General features: G+C 42.0%; 1 protein-coding gene across 1 annotated transcript; it reads right to left on the reverse strand.

Moving 5' to 3' along the window:
- Positions 1–4,595: 4,595 nt before the first annotated feature.
- TM4SF1 (transmembrane 4 L six family member 1) lies at positions 4,596–19,609 on the reverse strand. The gene is made up of 7 exons (XM_075509029.1): positions 19,433–19,609; positions 17,582–17,671; positions 17,344–17,492; positions 15,760–15,940; positions 7,884–8,026; positions 6,150–6,330; positions 4,596–4,918 (listed from the first exon to the last, which is right to left on the reverse strand). Exons 1-7 carry the CDS (start codon positions 19,607–19,609, stop codon positions 4,904–4,906), a joined length of 936 nt encoding a protein of 311 aa, XP_075365144.1. The 3' UTR covers positions 4,596–4,903.
- Between the last annotated feature and the right edge of the window lie 351 nt (positions 19,610–19,960).

Consider the following 19,960-nt stretch of genomic DNA (forward strand, 5'->3'; position numbering starts at 1 on the left):
TTTTCAAGCATACATCCATTACATCACGGTTGTGTCTGAAGCGTTAGACACACAAAGCCACCTGTAAACTTGCAAATCGTAAAGGCTTCTATTAAAAAATGTGTATCTTCAGTCAGTTGGGAATTCTTAAAAAATCTCTTCTGCACTCTGAGCACTGACACAGTCGCACTCATTCTAAATGACACTTTTCATTATATGGCAACTTAAAAATATCTGTAATAACCACAACCTTCTTTGAAGCTATTTTCTTAATGGTCAGAAAAATTACGATTATTTTGGATAGAAGACTTAAGATTCAGAACATAACTAAAGAATGTCAGGTTTCCTTTAATGACATACAAATCTAAACCTTATTTACCAGGACTGTGGTATAGAGATAAATTACCAATTTTCGTCACTATTCATATAAAAAATTTCAGGCACCGTCAGAATACTGAAGTTCATAATCTCACCTTTTGGGACCTTCTACACATCTGCATTAAATGGAGGATTCTGCTTCTGTCTAAATGACTGTGGCCAAAGCCAAGTTTTCGAAATCTGACCAAATCTATGATGAAATTCTGGAGTTTCCCAGGTTGGCATCACATGCTCAAAATTATTTTTTTTTTCTTTGCCATGGATGAAGGTCAGTGGTTCGGTGGAAAGACCAGCTTGTACAGGTTGCATATGACCCATTCCGCAAATTAACTGAGGTAGAAATGAGAAAATGTTTACCTCCTGTTATACTACTTAAATTCAAAGTCATTCCTTAATACTCAGCCAACAGAGTTGTTCATGCATACGTGGGCTATTTGGTTCACTTTTGTTCAAATTTCCATCGGACTGGGGAAGATAAACCCCCCCCCCCCCACGCAGTATCCTTGAAATCTCCACATTTATTTGAGGGTACAAACATGAGCATTTCTTTGCCTTAGTCCCTTGACTCCTCTACTTTACTCTTTCCTGACTTGCAAAAGAACTGCATGCTGTTTTTATTTAAAGATAAGACAAAAACTTCTGACAGGCAAGATTTTTCCATTACCACTTTTAATTGTGTCTCACCCAAACTTTAAGATATTTGTGTGCCTGAGCACACTCCTATTATCTTTCTCTTAAGGAACTCAAAAAACTGACAGAGGTGACTGAGCTTCCCAAGCCTGTATTATTATCTTCAGAGGGCATCTGAAGAGCAGGAACCTCTCTCATCTGGTAGAGAGGGCTGAAAAGACTGAGCACCTAATTTAATTGGTTAAATTATGAGTCTGCAGTTCGGCGTCATTAATATGCCCTTATTGTTTTAAACCACAACACCTCATTTCTCATACCGAGGTTGCTGAAATGCTATGACTGTTCTGAAAGTCCTCAAAATTGCATTGGAAATAAAAGCTGATCTTTTACTTCAAAAATTTCCCTTGAGGAAAAAAAAAACATAAAGGGAATATTCTGACAAAAAGGTCTCAATAAAAGCTCCCAGTGAGACTGACTTGAAGCCCTACAATTTCATAATTCCCTAATCCGAATGACGTGTTCATAGTCTGCTGCCCATGCTGCTGTCTGACCTCCTGCAAACCTTTGCAGGTAAACACCCTTTAAAGGTCTGGGGAGCTTCATTTGTCCTCTGCTACCCTATTCCTTTTCAATGTGGAAAAAACCCTCCATCCAACGCGTGAGCAATCAGCAATCAGGAAATCGTGCTTCAGTGAGACTCACTTTTACCTACACGAGGAATAATATGCCCCAAAATGCAAAGGTGGATGGGGCTCCACAGTATTTTACTGCAAATCTCTGCCCACAATTATTTGACTCAAAACTGAGTCTCTACAGCTATTTCCAGTTGCAGTGTTTTAAAAGAATGACATTTCTGTTCCAGACACAGCAACGTAATAGTCTGGCAAAACGCATTGGCTGTGAGGAACAAACAAAGCTGGAGCTCTTACTTCTAGATTTCAGCATTAACTCCTCACTTACAGAAGTTTATGAACTCAAATCTGGAGCTTTCTTCCAGGTGTGCCCAGGGTATTTTATGTGTGGGTTTCAGCAGACAGCACATGCACTTCAGGTTCAGGAACACTTCTTCCAAAAAAGGGTTTCTCGTATGCCAGCATGGTGTGAGCTTTGTCCTGGCTGTGTGGCCCACCTCCCTCTGCGGCTGTCGGCGCGAGGTCTGTATTCTGCAGCTGCAGAGCCAGGTGGTCACGCTGCCTCAAACACCACCATCAGAGCCACCAGTTATGTCTAGATTTCGTCAGTTAATATTCCTTACAGGAATGTTGGTTTTGCTACCAGGCACAGTTCATAGCGCCTCTTGTTAGAGACACCTTATTTAGGATTGAATCAGGACTTAAATTGATGAGATCGAGTTTAACTTTGCCTTACATCTAAAAGCCCTGTGTGAAACAAGTTGTTAAATTTGTAAATGCAACTCACTGTTAGCCTTTAGTATTCTTATCACCGATTTCAAATTAATAAACTGCCCATTTAAAAGCAGAGCCATCGAGTCACAGTTGAGTCTGGCTATGGCAATGGAGATGCCAATATCTGGATTATGGATAAAGAGGGCTGCAGAATCAATATGTCCAACAAGAACTAAATTACACATCTCTTTCTTTGATTTAAGCCACTAAAATAGGAGATACCAGCCTGTGGTAGAGCAGAAATGTAAATTCACAAGACACAATCACAAAAAAAAGGATGAATTAAAGACAGCCAAGCCTTGCCAGTGGTTAGGTACAGCCACTAATACTGCTATGGGAAAAGCTCTCAAACTAGACACTGTTCTTTGTGTCTCCTGTCTGCCAAGCTCAAGACTTTCCACGATCGGGGACAGAAGTTATTGAAAAGTGGAAAGGGCACATACAGGAGCAAGATAAAGGGTTAAGAGTTTCCAGGTGTAACTTAAGGCGTTTCATTGCTCTTATCCAGCACAGAAAAATCTATCTCAATAGACCCTGTTTGCCTAAAGATAAGCCTGTAATTTCCCCATAGCTGAGCTGCAGTCTGAATAGAATACCGTTTATTTGCTTTCCTCGGTGAAATGGCGCCATTCCCTTCAGGAATACTTAGCAGTTCTGGGGGTTTTCTGCTTTGAATGTCTACCCCACACATACTATTTTTCACCCAAATAACCAAAACCTTTTTTCAAATATCTCTAACATTTTCAAATAAACAGCTCCATGGCTCACAGGCACAAAATCAGCAAGATTGTCCAAGATGTTTGATAAGAGTACGGGTTGATTGTTAAGTTTTCTTTCTCTTCCTTCTGTCTGCAAACAATGTCCACAAATCCATAAGAATATGGGATTATCATTTAAGTAGATATAGGCTATGATGTATATTTAAGCCTAGGGAAAAACAAGCGTGCAGTTGCAAACAGCCCCCATTTTGTAATCATGCCTTTTTATATGCATCTCTGAACATCCATGCCACCTTGAACCGTCTCCCAAAAGACTAGCCCCATTCTTAGACATCATTAATTTCCTTATTACTTCTTGCAACTTAATAGAAACTAAGTAATTAAAACCTCAGATGCATTCTTCAAATCCTGCAGAAAGAAATCAGCTTTTCAAAACAATCTGATAAAGGAATATTAAGGCAAAATCTCCAATATTGTCTTGAAACAGAATTAAATTACTGATACACTCTATTTTTTCTAAATATCTTACCCACAGCTGCCCCTTATTGTATGGTTCAGAGTTCTAACAGTGTTTAATATTAGATGTTGATATAGCTGAATCCCACTGGTTCTGCTGCAGCAGGGACACTTGCATTACTGCAAGCCCGAAGTACGCATTTCGCTTTCCTCTGGGTGCTCGTTCTCTCAAAACCAGAGTGCTGAATACAGCCAACTGTTGCCCATGCAGCTGCAAACGGTTGGACTTGACGATCTTAAAGGTCTTTTCCAACCTATACGATTCTGTGAAACGAGCCATATGTCCACTTTATTGTAAAGCCTTGAATTTCCACTGGCAATGAAATAATAATTCTTTGAGAAATTAAAAAGACTGTTTAGCTGCTAACTTAAAACAGATTATTCTTTTTGTCTGATTATTATTGTCAAGAACGTCAGCCATTCATTGCAGTAAGGCCAGGGAATTTAGAAGAGTATTAATAAGCTAGCACTGGCTGCTCACAGGGTTCCCTCATATATTCCCTCAAGTCACATAATACTTGATCAAAAAAAGAAGTTTGCCTCTGAGTATAAATTAAAAAGAAACCCAGTGCAGCTATTAATGTGTACTAATTGGCACACCTGACTTCAGAGCTGTGTATCTGATCTTTCAGTCAGGCTCGGATGCCTTTCTAAAAGCCGTACCACGGGAAGACTTGAGAGACTTCTTTCAGTAATTGCTTTGTGCAGTTAAGAATTTCCAAGACAGAATGAGCAGTAGGCTGCTGCCTTCCGTGACCACCATGGTCTGTCTGTAACTAAAATTTATTCACTTAGAAATCATGGCTTCATCCAGCGCACTAATCCTCACAGGAACAACCCCTCCCGACACACTGGGCTTTGAATCAGGCCCTTTCAGAACAACAAATATTCCTATGTTCTGAACAAAGAGAGGGGAGTATAAAAGCAGTTCTACGCAATTTAACAGCAGTTTATTAAAAAAAAAAAAAAAGTGATTTCAATACAAAAGCATTTCCATAGTATTCAAACCTTCCTATTGTCAGAACAAGCTGGAGGGTAAAAAACTGAAGAGTCACTGCCAGGGGCAATCGGACATGTTAGAAAACAGCTAGAAAATTGTAGATGTCAAACAGTTCAAATAACTTCATCCAAAACAGAGAGGCTTGAGAGACAAAGATTTAAGACAAGGGTTTCTTTTGTCTTTGCAGCACCCAAATTTACCACCGTAAATGTTGGAGAAGCCGTTTCTCTCTTCTGAGGGGTGGGGGAGCAGCAGGGAAGACCTCCTTGCCACTTTCAGAGGATCCCGGCCTGCAGATGAAAAAGGAAGGAAGGAATTGCTCGCTTTTTTTCAACTCAAGTTAATAGGGAAGTTGTTCGACTGCTCAACACCCACATCCAACCTGAATGCCGCACACCCTGCTCCGCGCCCAAGGCCAAGCTGGCAGCACGGCTTCCGGCCGCGCAGGAGGCTGGGCTGGGTCCCAGGCTGACGAGGCCCTTTCACTGGCCAGGGGAATGCTTCGAGAGAAACGGCCTCAGGCCTCGGCCTCATCGCAGATGCTGTTACAGTAAATTCCTACGAGAAGCGCTTCCTCGCCTGCTTGCCCAAGGCCCTCCGTGGCACCTGCAGCTCCCCTGTCCCGGCCGACCAGCGCTGGTCAGGAGAGGTCCTGCTGAGAGGCACTGCCACCCTACCTGCTCTGCCCTCCAGCGTTTCCCACGTAGGTGACAGAACTAACCCTACTGCGCGTGTGCGCAGGTGTACATACAGATATTTGTGCGTATGTGCGTGTGGGCGTGCATGCCTGCCTTTGGGGGTTGCTGCTTTTCCTAATTAGAAATCTTTCTCAAACATGCTGTCATCACTGAGACCGTTGGCTACGTAAAAACCCTGAGGGCTCCTTGATCCCAGTGCAGATGGACAGGGAGGGGTAAGCACGCCTCATTTCACCCTACCTCCAAAGCTAGGGAAACTGCATGCCACACTAACCGTGCCACTTCACACCAGCATGCAGGTTAGCAGCATCAGTCACTTGAGCTCGGGGGTTCCAACTAAGTCTTCTGCCCAAAGCAGAGCCCTCTCCGTTATTGTTTCAATAACCTACTGAAAACACAGTAAGAGCTGATGCCTAGATCACAACTGCTACATACCACCTCTCGCATCTTCTTGTCTTTGCTGCGAAACCCACACATTGATAAGAATGACTTCAAATTGAATGCTAGAAGAAAGGCGCTCACAAGCCTCTGCTGACATAGGAGTAATGGACTCAGCATCAGTGCTCAATTCCCAGCCAAATTTTTTTGTTCTCAATCCTAGCCTTAAAGGTCAGAGTGAGCAGTCACCAACCCCTGCATACCACAAGGAATTAGTAGATGCATCAAACATAATAGGTTTTTTGTCAGTACATATCCTCTGGTAATAAAAATGCAGTAGCATAGAGAATGCATAAACCAAAAGGGTAGGTCCTCAACTGAAAGAAATTGCTGAAGCTAAACTGACTTGGAGATGCTGAAGAAATTACCTCAGACCTTTTGTTACCTGGACAAAAACAGAATAGGTCCCACAGAGCGTCCGTTTCAACTCAGCAGCCACTTTGAGGAAACAGATGATCAACTGCAGTCCACTAAGAGCTATCAGAATAGAGAGTAAAATGATGTTCCACTCCACTATGTTAGCCGGTTCGGTGCACCGAGACCAAGCAGGGTAATCTGTGAGGTACCTGTTAGAGAGACAGCAATGCAAAGTAAATTGCATGTGGTGGGTGCAGTTCAATTTAAATACACAATATTTTACCTATAATATACAGAAAAACCATATTGGGCTTTATATGCTTCAAGTTTGGGAGACAGGCTCTAGCCCTTCATTACACCAGCATAACTCCTGCATAGGTTTGTCAAACTCCGCTGAGTGAAAAGACTTATTTCTCAAGTACATCTGCTTCATTAGTTTCCCTGTTAGACACCCAAGTGTTAGAGAGACGCCGCCATTTTTTTCAAATGGCAGAAGCCAAGTTTAAAACGGGAATTTTCCTTTTATTGATTTCATTTCAGCTTTAGGTTAAGTCCAGCTGACATCAGTACCGTGCAGAAAGCAAGAACACCCCAGCGCCATCGTTCCAGCCAGCGTATGCAGCCTAAACGGCAGAGCTGAGGTCAGCGTCACTGCATGCAATGCCCAGTTGTTCTGGAGCCATGCTCCGCATCCTCGAGGGTCATAACGTGCACAGCTGACAGGCACGGCTCTGCCCTTTTACCTGCGAGACACGCTACAGCCCGGAGCTTATTTGCAAGAAACTCTGTTAGACTCGCGTGCTCAGTGTCAGTTGCTTTTTTTCTGAACACTCATAACTGAAATGCTTGGAGCCCAGTCTGGAGTGCGTTATTCAGCACCTGGCCCCTTACGCTGAACTCAGACTCTAGTTTTGTATTTCCAAATGGGACGGTAATGCTGCTGATACGTAGCAGAGATTGCAGGATGCACTTCAGTGTTTTAAAATAAAGCTGACTTAAGTCAGAGAAGGCCACAGTTTAGGAACTATTCCTGCTGGATGCTGAAGGAACTTGTTTGTGATGCTGTGACAAATGTAACCCTCAGTGCATTCAAATGCAGCTGGAAGAGCTTGGCATTATATGACTTGAAATATTCAAGTCTTATAAAACTTTGATCTTTTAAAGGGAGAATGTAAAATCTTGCGAAAGCAGCCTCAGGTTACATATCTGAATCAAACCTTTCATGCCTCTAGGAGGCTGGGACACGGACAACACTTTGTCTGCCTTGCTTAGGTGTTTTGTGAGATACAGCAGCTGTATGCAAAAACTACCAGTGGTCAAACCACAGACTTCATTGAGCTTCAGGACTTAAAGAGAAATCTACTGAGTTATTAAATACAAAAATGCCATCTATAATATTTGAACCAAAAATCTGAGGAATTTGAGAGAATATTCTGAGACAGTATCATCTACACTCACTCTAATCTTACATTCTTTACTACACGTATGATTGTGACCACCACCAGATATAGGACACTTAGCTAGATGGACCTCCAGGTCTGATCAGTACAAAGATTCTTACATATAATCTTTCCTTGCAAAGAGGCAAATACCTTTCTTTGAGGATTCTGGTGCTCATTCAAGCAGTTGAAAAAACTCACTCGCCAATATAGGTCTTGTGTTCAAGAGACTGTGCCTTTTTGTGTAAATTTGTGAGAGAATTTGTCTGACTATTGTTTTGATGAACAGTTTCTTCCAGAAGAATTACACTGATGTTTCTTACCCTCCAGCAGTGTCTTTGAAGATATAATCCCATCCACTTGATGAGTTGCAGAAGGGGCCTTGGATCAACCCCAAGGTAAAAATGATGCAACTGTATCCAGAGAAAGCAACTCCAAGCAGGGCTAGCACAATTGAAATGAAACTCTGAAGTAAAGAGAGAAAAATATTCCTGTGTGGGGGCGGTGACCACAGCAAATGCAGTCATTCAGCAAATACAGTCATTCTGCTTCTTGGGGTTGAATTTCACATTTGATTGTCCCATTTGTCAATATTCAGAAAGAAAAATAGCAGGGAAAGAATAGTAAGCATGCACATACAAAATAAAGATTAAGACAGAGTTTAAGATAGTTTCACAACTCTCAGTTAAATATTGTTTGGGGATTTGTTTTTTAAAAACTTGCATTTTTGCAAAAATTCTTTCCCAAAATGCTAGAGGAACACAACCATGCATTAAACCTGTTTGCATCCCAGATAGCGTATATTACTGGAAAAAATAACTTCCAAATAATACAAGCAAGGGGATGAAGCTATTTAGTGGGGGCACACTATTGAAACTCTCAGGCCTTCTACGTTCTTATTTTACAAGGATTTTTTTGTGATTTTTTTTGTTTATTTTTCTTTCATCCTGCTTATGCATCAGAAGGAAGGAGCTACACTTTCTGTGACCTCTCAAGCCGACTTACTTAGAATCCTTCTCTGTGAAAGGAAGCAGAGACAGAGCAGCGGAGAGGGCAGAGGGATGTGCTGCAAACCCGGGAGCAGGAAGGCACGCAGAACAAATGCTGAAGAGATGCACAAAAAGAGAACACAGACTCACCCGGTAGGTTTTGTTACAGCTCTCACTCTGGCAGCACCGATAGAACACGCTACACTCCAGTGTTATTAGAATTACTGCCAACAGAAGGATCTATAAGGGGACATTATAAGGTCAGTGAAATTATTGCAGATACTAAGCCAAAGTCTCCTTCACCTATGGAAGGCAGGGTGCATCTGTTATGCTCTGTTGAGATTTTAAAGCTGCTCAGCAGGAAAGCACAACTACTCGAGGCGCACCATGGAACTGGGCTTTAGGCTGTCGCTGTACTTGTTTCTCGTACTTGAAAGACAAGAGTATGGTGTCTCCTATGACAGCAAAGGGTTACTAGCATGGACACAGCTATACAGTGAAGCTGAAAGAATAAAACCAAGCTCACAAGTACAAGAATCTATACCAAGGAAGGAAAGATATTGATACAACCCCATCAGTTCAACAGCTTCTTGCTGACACAGTTACATGGATCAGGGTATCACCTTCTTTACCAACAGTTATGCTAGAAAAAGTCAGTAGGACAACCTTTTTGTTAAATTCACCTGGACTTTCATTTGCTTTCTCTGTCAAGTATCCCTACTGGTTTTTCTCAGACTATTGGAGTATTTAAACCTGATACTAGAATCATTAACAAATAAGATTTGGACTCCAGAACCCCAAACTGCCGCTCAGAGAGGCGCTGGTTGCAAGGGGAAACATGCAAGGGAATGTTTCTGAATCACAGCACTGTCCTCGCACATGCTGCTGCCCTGTTTGTAACAGGATCATATATACATTTTTAATAAATTGGTAATGACCTTAAGGCTAAAAGTGCTTCAAAGTATGAATGTCACTGTTGCAGTTAACTTTCTTCCCAAATTTTCAACTATGCTCTTCTGTTCAAATTCTCTGCCTGATAGTTTTTTGCTCCGCTAGAAAAGATTAGGTTTTTCTTCTGCTTTACGAAGAATACACAATTTCAAAAGACTGTCTCATGTTTTAGTAACTCTCCCAGTTCAGCACCTTCATAAAAACACCTTACTTATGCAGATGAGACCTTTTAAATACTGATTGTGTGCCTGGACTTTCATTACGTAGCTGTTTGCTGTCCCTGAGGCCACAGTTCTTTATGAACACAGCGAACACTGTGAGCAGTGGGCAACTCTGTGTTAGTTTATTACTGCACATGAGCACATTACAAATGTAATGGAGAAAATCCTACTACGCCAATCACAGTGAGACAACCTTCTGTATTTAGCCCAACAACAGTGGTGCTTGATGTGTCGTGAACTGTACCCAGTCCTCTAAATACTGGACTGCGTACAGCTCTTAAAAACCTCCGAACAGCTTTTTTCGTTTTTGTTTCCTTTTGTTTTGGTAAAAGAGCTCTAACTCTACCTCCATAGAGGATTAAATCAACATAGTGCCTGCCTCCATAATACAAGTGTAAATTACACATAAACAAAAAGCCAGCAGAAAAAAAACCAATCACCCCTGCAAAATCACTTACATGAAATTAAATAGTATACGTAGCATGTCATTCAGTATATTCACATTTTTTTCGGTTTGATCAAGTTTTTCTGCCTGCAGTGTTTTTGCCGAAGTAATTCATATCCTCTTTAAAAGCACAATTACATTGCTGCACAGTAACCCAGTATTATTTGCAGTAGAATGCAATTAATTAAAAATCCGTAGAAACACCACTTACCATCACACCTGAGAAACAGATCCCTTCAAAATACCACACGTAGTTGGGAAGCTGGTAACTGGCAGCATGTGAAGCTTTCCCGTTAGGGAAGTATAATAGGATGTTAACAACAATACTCCAAAGGGCGAGAGGTATCAGCAGGCAACTCAAACAGCTTCCGCACGTCTCTAAAGCCATCTCTCGAGAACTTTAGAAGTTTTGCTCTTCTAAGGTAACAAAAGATGACAAGGTTTTAAATATGAAAAGTGTCTTGACCTCCTCAGTTGGATTCAGTCATTTCATGCTCACAGGAACCGGGTGACTGGGGTACGATTCCAGAGATAGAGAAGTGCTTAACAGTTAGCAGAACAGCAGATGAATATCGCTGTCTAAACGCATTGTCTTTTCTAGGCATATGTCTTTAAGTAGCAGTTTCCCTTCTAAAGGATCCTCCTTTGTGATCTTCCAAATGAAATACGTCTAGAAGTCAGACTCAGGAAGGAACTTCAAAAATCTCATTTCCTAGTGACTGCTTAGAAACGCACTCCTCCCGAGAACACGGACTACGATGCAGATGTTCTGTGACAGGAGGCAGGCTGCTCAGCCTTACTGCAGCTCAAAGTTTTTTCTACCTTACACGGGGAAGGGGACTGTCAAATGATAAATATGTCCAGTCTCTGCGCAGAAGGCCACACTGCCTCACACTCCAGAGAACTAATACCAGAGCTTGGCAGATACGGCCCTGAGGGTGAACCAACACTCGCTGCTAACTTGGGGCAGCCTCACAAAAACACCAAGCTGAGTCTCAGCCGCTTTGCAGAGCGTGCAGAAGCCCAAATAACACTGGTTAGAAACTGCCAGGCAGACTTATTGTCACACTTGAATTAATTACTCTTTTCCCCAGCATTGTGCAGCTGAACTGTCTCATGAATTAAATCCTGCTATTTCTCCAGTTGTTTTACTCCGTGCTTACAGCTGAGTATGCACAGCTAGAGATCTGACCTAAGTACACGTGACTTCTTGTATGGGACAAAAGGTCTGGCTGTTTTCTGAAATGCCTGCTGTTTTGCACTGTGCAAAGCCAAAGCCAGACAGTTTCCCCATTTTCATGTGTCATCATTCCCTAAGCAACTAAACATCCATCCCAGCGGCACAGACCAGAGCTGTCCGAGTGCTCACAGCATGACCCAAGCCTTCTTTCCATGCTCCTGTGAGTCACTGGAAAAGTAACTCAAGAATGAGCGTAGGGTTTACTCATAGGAAAGTTGTAGTCAGAGAACAAAAAAACCTGGGGCTCTATCAAAAGCGAGAAGGCTGATTTTAGAAGCAATGGTGTCATGGCATATCTTCCTTCTGTTTCCTTATGAGCTGTTTTAGGCTCTGCACACATGAGATTTCTCTCATGATCTCATACAAGCTGTTTGGGTTGCAAGTTGTAACTAATTCCTTCCTATTGCTTCGAATGAGATCACCCAAGGAAACGGGCATGGTGGTACTCAGGCAATTAGACCATTTTTCTACCCCTACTCTGCTGTGACTCTCCCCTGTTTCCCGCTCCCCTTCTTTTTCTAGGAGGTCTCATTTTGAAGTCCTCAGACTTTACTCTGAGGATCTTCCCATATTTCCTGTTTTACTCCCTAATCACTACGGACACTTTTTTCAGGCCTCTCTCTACTGAAATTAGGGGCAAACCTCCCTTTGCAGGCTCTCAGGCACGGACAGAACTCGTATCATCAACACTGCGCCTCACAGATCAGAGAAAACAGCTGAATTAAAAGCAGGTACATCGCATCCCCAGGACTGATATTTTTATTACAAAACTCAGAGATCATGCAATCGGCTGAAATCTTTTTTTCTCAAAGCAAAGGCCAAAATGACTAGTCAGCAGCTTCGTTTGTAATCAGATTTGCTGCTACTTCCCACAGTAATCTGTTCTGATTAGAACAAACTTACCTGGAAGATGACACCTGAAACAGCATTCATTCTGCAGGCCAGCAGTCTGCATCATGACTTATTTTGTATTTAAACTGAGCTCTACAAATACCAAATCAAGGTGGGTTTTTTTTTGCTGGCACACTATACTGCTAGAACAGGAAGCAACCATTTTATATTAAATATTACGCAAATCTGGCAACCAGCTTCTCAAATATCTTACCAAGTGTTGCAAGAACCGCTTTGCTGTTGCTGTCAATATCCAGGAGTTTGATGCCGAGCCCATTACCAAAAAGCCATGTTTACCCTGGATGAGTGACCTCTCTGCTAACTGAAATGAATTTAACCTAAACCAACTGCTTCTCCATGATGCAACTGATAAAACTCCCAAAACACTGCCTTACGTGTCAGGCGACAGAGGAATTCAACCGTCCTTTTTCTAAATGACAACATAAACAGGGAGCAGTAATGCTGTGCATTAGTGCTACGTGGATCTGAGCTGAAGTTTTCATTCTAAACTCTAGCCTAATTATTCTGCCCATTGGAATGTCTAAAATTGTTTCAGTTCTTTAATTAGTTGTGTGTACCAGAAAGACAAATAACAATTATGCAAGCATAAAGGCAAAAAGCTAAGTTCCAGGGGAATTACACCCTATTCCATCGAGACCCTCTTTTCCTCCTCCTCTCACTCCACACAATTTAAATCTGCAGATCCTTTTTCAAACAATGCTTCTTCACATACAGAGACACCGTACTGCACAGCAGCAGCAAGGCATTTTGTGTGCGTGTACGCATGTGCATATTCTCCTTCCTCCCATATCCCAGAGACAGAGATAAACACAACAAGCAGAAATGCTATTAAAGACTGCCCTCAACTACTTCTATGTATTTCTATATGAATAAATGGTATTGCAAGAAGCAGATATCCTGAGATTCTGAACACAAACTTTGCCCGTCTGCGAGTTCTTTTGTTGCTGTGGATGTGTGTGTGCAATTTCTTTTTCACAGTTAATTTCTTTTTTTCAGATATGTATTTGTACTGGGCAGACTGGTCTGTGAGGACAGCCTGACATAACGCCACAAATTTCAGGCTACCTTTGAAGACCACCCTCCTAGTTACAAATAGTACTAAGTATGCACTGACACCCATGGGAAATTATTTTTCTCCCATAAACAGAAACTAATTTGCCTGTTTTCAAAGATGACATTAGCTGCTAGATTCCAAAATTGAGCAGTAACGGTAATCAGCTTCATTTCTCTGAAATAAATGGCATGTCACATTTTGTTTTTCACTTGAAAAACGCCATGTCCAGTAGCATGCTGACCTTCCCAGTAATGCTGTTGGCAGCATATTATTCAGATTTTTTACCTTGTGATAAAACATTCACTGTAATATGCTACAAGCCACACTTCAGAGGTTCTTGCACGGGATCTTAGAATACCGCCTCCAGGCTGCTGACGGGTGAAGTCAAATATTTCGGATTAACCTATCACTGCTGACCTGAATTTGCACTGTGTTTTCTGAATGTGGCTACGCCTGCTGAGTGAGGTAAAAAACAGGACCCAGACCCACATTTAGTTTTGCCTCAAGACTCTGACTAGGCAGTCGGGGGCAAGCCCCCCCGGCAGAGCAGCAGCAGGAACACAGCCCGGTGGCTCAACTGCACGGGAGCCTCCCTCCGGTCCTTGGAACGGGCGGCAGCAGTGAACGGCTAGCCCAGACCCCGACCAGGGCTCCACGTACACAGCTGTGTGTCACAGAGCTGTCGTTCAACTATCATATCCTTGTTGATGGACAATTGCCTGCTAAATGATCTAAAGCAAACAGTGAAGCAGTTCCCACTCTGACAGAGCCTGCTGGAGAGGAAGAGTAGGTTATAACCTGGCTGCTTTATATCCCTGTTCTCATGCCACCACTGTCCTTTACCCTAAGGCCAGGAAAGCAGTGTTTCAGCATGGGCAGGGAAAGAATCACTGACACCTGCTGGGTATTTTTAATACAAATCTTTATTTGTGAAATACAGGAGAAGTTCAGAAAAACCCTGAAAAGGTGAAGTGCATGTGTCTGCCTCTATCATCCACATTTTACTGCTGCTTTGGTTTTGGTCCAGCTAAGTATTCATTTCTATCCAGGCCAGACTAGATTAGTTTGTGTTCATTCCAACATCAGAAAGTGCAACTTTATCGGGAAAGCAGCATAAAGTACAGAGCTGTTGTGTCAATAGAAAGGAAAAAAAAATCGTCTTTAATAACACGTGTTCAGGCAGTTGCCTGTACTAAGGTGAAACAAACCAAAGAAATTCAGGATACGTTTTGCCTTTAGATACAGGCAGGTTAGTGGAAAACTTGCATATGACTCCAACAACAAAGGCTGGCCCCAAGTCAGTTAAATTGATGGCAACATCACAGTTTGACAACAAACTGTTTGTGCATTTTAATAGGCATGGAATATAAAAAAACCCCACAGAATACTCAATACACCACACATATGCACCGATGTCAACACATTGTCAGGTTCTAACAAACGTATGTCTGTGGGGGGAACAAAAAGAAAGAAACACATATTAAGGGGAAGAATGCTAATATTGTGTACAACTATAAGAGCTAAAATTAAGCTGACCACATTTAGACAACCATAGCATGGCTCTTTTATACTGCAGTTACAGCATGGAAGACAGGCGTGAGAAGACAGTAATAGCCCAACATTGAATTATGTCAATTAAACATGTGAAACACATTCTTAGCCATAACGTGTGTGTGATATAAATCATATCTGGTTCATACTTTAAGCCATTGCAATTCCAACACCACCGCTATGATACTGATTTTAACATGCTCCAAGCTGTTTAACAAGACTCTAAAGAAATTTGGAGGAAATTCCCCTTCCTCACTCAAAAAACCCCCGACCTTCAAAAAACCCTTCAAATCTGTCTGCAGGTTTTGTTAGCTATGTGCAATTTAATTCCTTCTCTTATCCCGCTTTTACTAAGCAAGGCCAGGATGCTGCAGTTTTCATTACATATGGCACACTCTCAGTAGTCTACCAGTTGCTGTGAGCAAAATACAAGGCTAAAGCAATATAGTTAGAAAAAACCAGCCTACCACAAAACTGCACGACACTATGCAACAATGGTTTAGGCTATGGCAAAGACCACCACCACCAGGAGATTTGTATTTCAGTTGGATCACCTATATAGTGCTGATGACCACATGTGCCATAGCAGGGAGAAGCGCGTTCCGGCTCCTCTGCAGTGTAACTTCACTGTGACAGCTGAGGAATCAGCTGAAAGCATGTGATTAAATACTACAGGAAAATGCTGAACACAACACGGCTATAAAAAAAGTTGTACACTGAATTGTTGCTTAAGAATACCTAAAACATAGCTGCTGAGTAAGACTCCACAGTAGCATCAGTAACACCAGTGTTTCACGGCCACCTGAGAAGCATGGTTATAACCATAAATGGCTTACCTCCTCGTGACTGCAGCACAACCCACATAGTCCTCCAACAATGGCATTGATTATCTGTATGAAGCACAGAATGAACTCTATTCCTCCCAAGATGAGGAGGATGGAAAAGAGGGTGACATTCCACTGCACAATGTTTTGAGGTTCTTGACATTCAGACCACTTGTTATACTCGAACAAGTACCTGTACACAGCAATTAAAATCATATTAACATTGGGACAGAGTGGGATGCTTACCATACACTAGAACCCGATTACATCTGGTCTGTAACTGCATTGAGGATAACCGCTTTAAGTGGGAACAGACAATGCAATGGTTTTTTCCATGCAAGTTTGCTCTGTTTAAGAACGTGTTGAACTATCAACCATACATTTTTGTTAAGTCTTAATTTCTTAAAAAAAAAAAAATCTAAGCTATAAAGGCAGAATCTTCTATTACTGATTAAAGCGAAACACAAGCTCAAGAAAGCAGAAAGAACAAAGCTATTTCTCAAAACAACCACAGAGCTTTTCAGGACTGGGCCTTTACCCTAAAGACAGCAATTGCTGATCTGAAGCACATGGGGCACTTCCTCTCTTGTGCTGCTGTCTTTGGGCCCTCGCACGCCCGCTCTGGAAGAGCCAAACACAGAACAAACTTAGAGGGGCACTGCAGAATTCCAGCTGCTACTCCTCGCCCACACCTTCCGAACACCGGGGCCGATGAGCCTTCAGCAAGGACCTAACCCAGCTCCTCTGTATTCAGCCACAGCTGGGGGTGGGGGAGGAGGAATGCCCCTCTTGGGAGAGGTGCAGCTGAAACGTAAAATTCAAACGCTCTGCTGCAAAGGATCTTTATGGGGCTGCTCAGTACTCAAGCTGTCTAGCCTGGCATCAGCCATCACTGTTACTAGAAACAGCCTCAAGGTTGGCAACCATACAGACACTGTAAAAGCATATCACGATCCAAACCAAGTCCTCTTCCAGCCTCCAGGATTTGGGGGGATTAATGGGGAATAGCACAAAACTCAGCTACATAGGCTTGGTTTGCTGGAGAACCCTAATTAGGGATAATTAAGGGTTTCTGGCCCTCCCCACCCTGCAGCGTACAAACATTCCTGTAAACCTTTTCTGGTTTCATTTACAAAGGTTCTATGCCGTTGTTGCTAATGAAGGCATTACGCCAGTTTACACTGATGCAAAGCAACTTCAGAATAAAGCCTCACAAAACAAATTATTACACAAATGATAAGACAAGTTTCATAACAACCGCTATTTATAGTTTGTAAATACCTCAAAGTCCTAAAACCTTATACTTTGTGAGAGATGTTCATGGACATGAACCGTATGTGGTATATAGATATTATTACATATATATATATTATATGTTCAGATCCTGTCTTGTAGGACAGAGGATTTATATTGCTTTGGTTTTAAGCTATAGCAGTGTGGGTAACTGACGCCATCTGTTTAGTTCTTAGTGAGCGAGAAGCATAAACTTATGAATGGATCTTGCTATATGGTTACCGGATATTGCTGAAAGGTACTGGAACGAAGACCATGCGTACATGGGGGAAGATACAACATCCTCATGAACAGACAACTTACCCTCCAGAGGATTCGGTGAAAGGATATATCCAGTTTCTTTCTAGGCGAGTAAAACAATACGGTCCATGAGACAAGCCCAGTGCTGAAATGATTATACAGTATCCAGAACCAAGGATCCCAACAAAGGCTGCCAGAGCTGAGGACAGCATCTGCAGAGCAAACATAGACGTGAACTTTCAATGCAGCCATTGCCTTGCCTTTGGGATTATCTGGGACTGGAGAGTAAGGGCTCACTTACCGCACAGCTTTTCCCACAGTCCTCATGGCCAAAGCACCCACAGCAGTCATCATTGTGAAGCCCAATGAATACTGCAGCTGGAATGAGTACCTACGTACGGAGCAAACAAACCACACCGTTCTATTTTGTTGCACAGACCGGGCAGATAAAACACAGTCCTTGCATTGCATTCATTTATATAGCTTCTTGGCAGGGGAGTGGGGGGCAGCCTGTATAGATTATTCAGTTTTACGACAGTTTAACACAGTAGGCATCTCGCTACTGATATCAGTAGCGCCAACACCAGGATAGGTACATTTCTGTTTCCACTTTGTGTACACACAACACTTAAGTGCATAAAAAGCCTGTCACCAAAGAGCCTGCTGTGATATTGCTGCAATTGAAAGTACTTCAACTTTACAAGTTTTTGTTCACATTAGAGGCTGTATCCTGCAAATAAAATGCTTTGCAAATAAACGCCTTCACTTTCTGCCAAACGAAGACTACATGATAAGTCTCTCATAATTATTTTGTTAAAAATAACCCCAAAACACTACCAACACATGAGTTACTGAAGCGTAGTCATCACTGCCCATGTGACAAACCAGTCTGACTAGAGCAGAAAGTGTAGGAATATTTTGCCCAAGTCAGGCAAACATCTCATTACAGACATCTAGCTTTTTCTTTCTGGGTTTTCACAACCAGTTTCCAGTGACAGAAATGCAAAGTAACAAAGCAGAAGCTATCTGTAAGAAACAGAAATCATCCATACTGTAGAGCTTTTAGCATAAAATCAAGGAGCAGAGTTGATTAAATAGAGTATCCTGCCCACCAGCACTAACGGGACTTAATAATAGTTTGCACTTATAAAGACTGTACACCCAGGAAAACCATAAAGAAAGAGCAAAGTGTTATCTGCAAGCCACATGGATTTACTTAACAAGACGCTAAAATAAAAGCTATCCAGCTGAACAGTCACATACTTGTCAGCCCTTACTCAAACCTGTCGCTGAGCCCCAGTGCTGCCGGTCCAGAAGAGGTTGTACGAGTGTGCTACAGGAACAGTTCCATTGATTTCACTTGTATTATCCTGTGCGTAAAGCCCAGTCTTTGCAAATCCCAGTCTAGGTGCCAACAGGGCTGTAACACAGCTGTAAGCACCTCTCACAAGACAAGACAGAGGGCCTTATCATGCAATCGTTTTCAACCTGTTATTTGCAGACACCTTGAGATCTGTAGCCTATTTCTAAGAGGACTTTTAAAAGCAAATGAAAAAGGAAGCCTGGAGTCGGGAAAGTTAAATATGCTACAGTGTGGTCCACAAGATTGAGAAGGTAGAAAATAATAGCTTCGGATTAACGATGTCCTACAACGAACACACTCAATTCTTCATCCTTTGCTGTCACTCGAATGCAAAGCTTTGATAACTGCCACTCGATTCCTCTGAATAAAGAGCTAAGGCAGAGAAATAACTGTCAACATCTCAGATAATAGAAATTAAGGAATTGTAACTAAGTTCTAGTTATCTAGGGACATTTAAGGCAAACAGTTCAATGATATAACAAAAATGTAAGATTTAACCCTTTACTCAAACCGTGACCCACTGAGAGGCTTCGTTCCAGTTTTGCATTTACATTCCGCTACCTAGTCCCTATGATCTTCTCAGCTCTAAAGTGACACAATGTTGTAGATAAGATAACCAATAGTAACTAATAATATCTATGGGGTAATATAGCTAATTTCTTTTGATACAACTCCAGAGATTCCTGCTGACGAGGTATTTGATCAATAAGTTAACGTAACTGGTAAAGAAAGAGTAATACCAAGTAGCTCCAAAATAAACTTGAAAGAAACCACTACCTCATTACTTACCAAAAAGCCTCCACCTAGAATGCCATGAAGGCACTCCACATATTTGCCGAGATGATGCTCTGAAGCAAATCTTGTTTCGCCATTGGGAAAATAAAGTAAAATGTTGGCCACGATGCTGAGCAAGGCAAGGATGAGCAACTTATAACCAATACATCTAGCACACCTTCCAAAACACATGTCCTCAGCTTTACAAATCCTTCTTTCACTAGTCCAATCCACCCTCTCTCGTACCTGTCCACACCTAAAAGAAGATCGGCCTTTATTCTCACCTCCTTAAATACTCAGGGTTACTTAGCTACCTGGATGATGTTTACACCTCTTCGTAACTACCATTCCCAATTGCGGAGCGAGGGAGCAGGGGTGGCAGAACGCCACCACCCTTTTTAAATGCAGTAATTGTTGTCAAACCAAATGCAATCAAGGAAATACTGAACGCTAGGTAATTTCACTCTAATATATGATGCTTGGAATGATCACCAGTGAACATGACTAGACATGAACAATAGCCTTAAACCACAACACAAGTTC

This window comes from Mycteria americana, chromosome 7, assembly GCF_035582795.1.
Source record: "Mycteria americana isolate JAX WOST 10 ecotype Jacksonville Zoo and Gardens chromosome 7, USCA_MyAme_1.0, whole genome shotgun sequence".
Lineage (NCBI taxonomy): Eukaryota > Metazoa > Chordata > Aves > Ciconiiformes > Ciconiidae > Mycteria > Mycteria americana.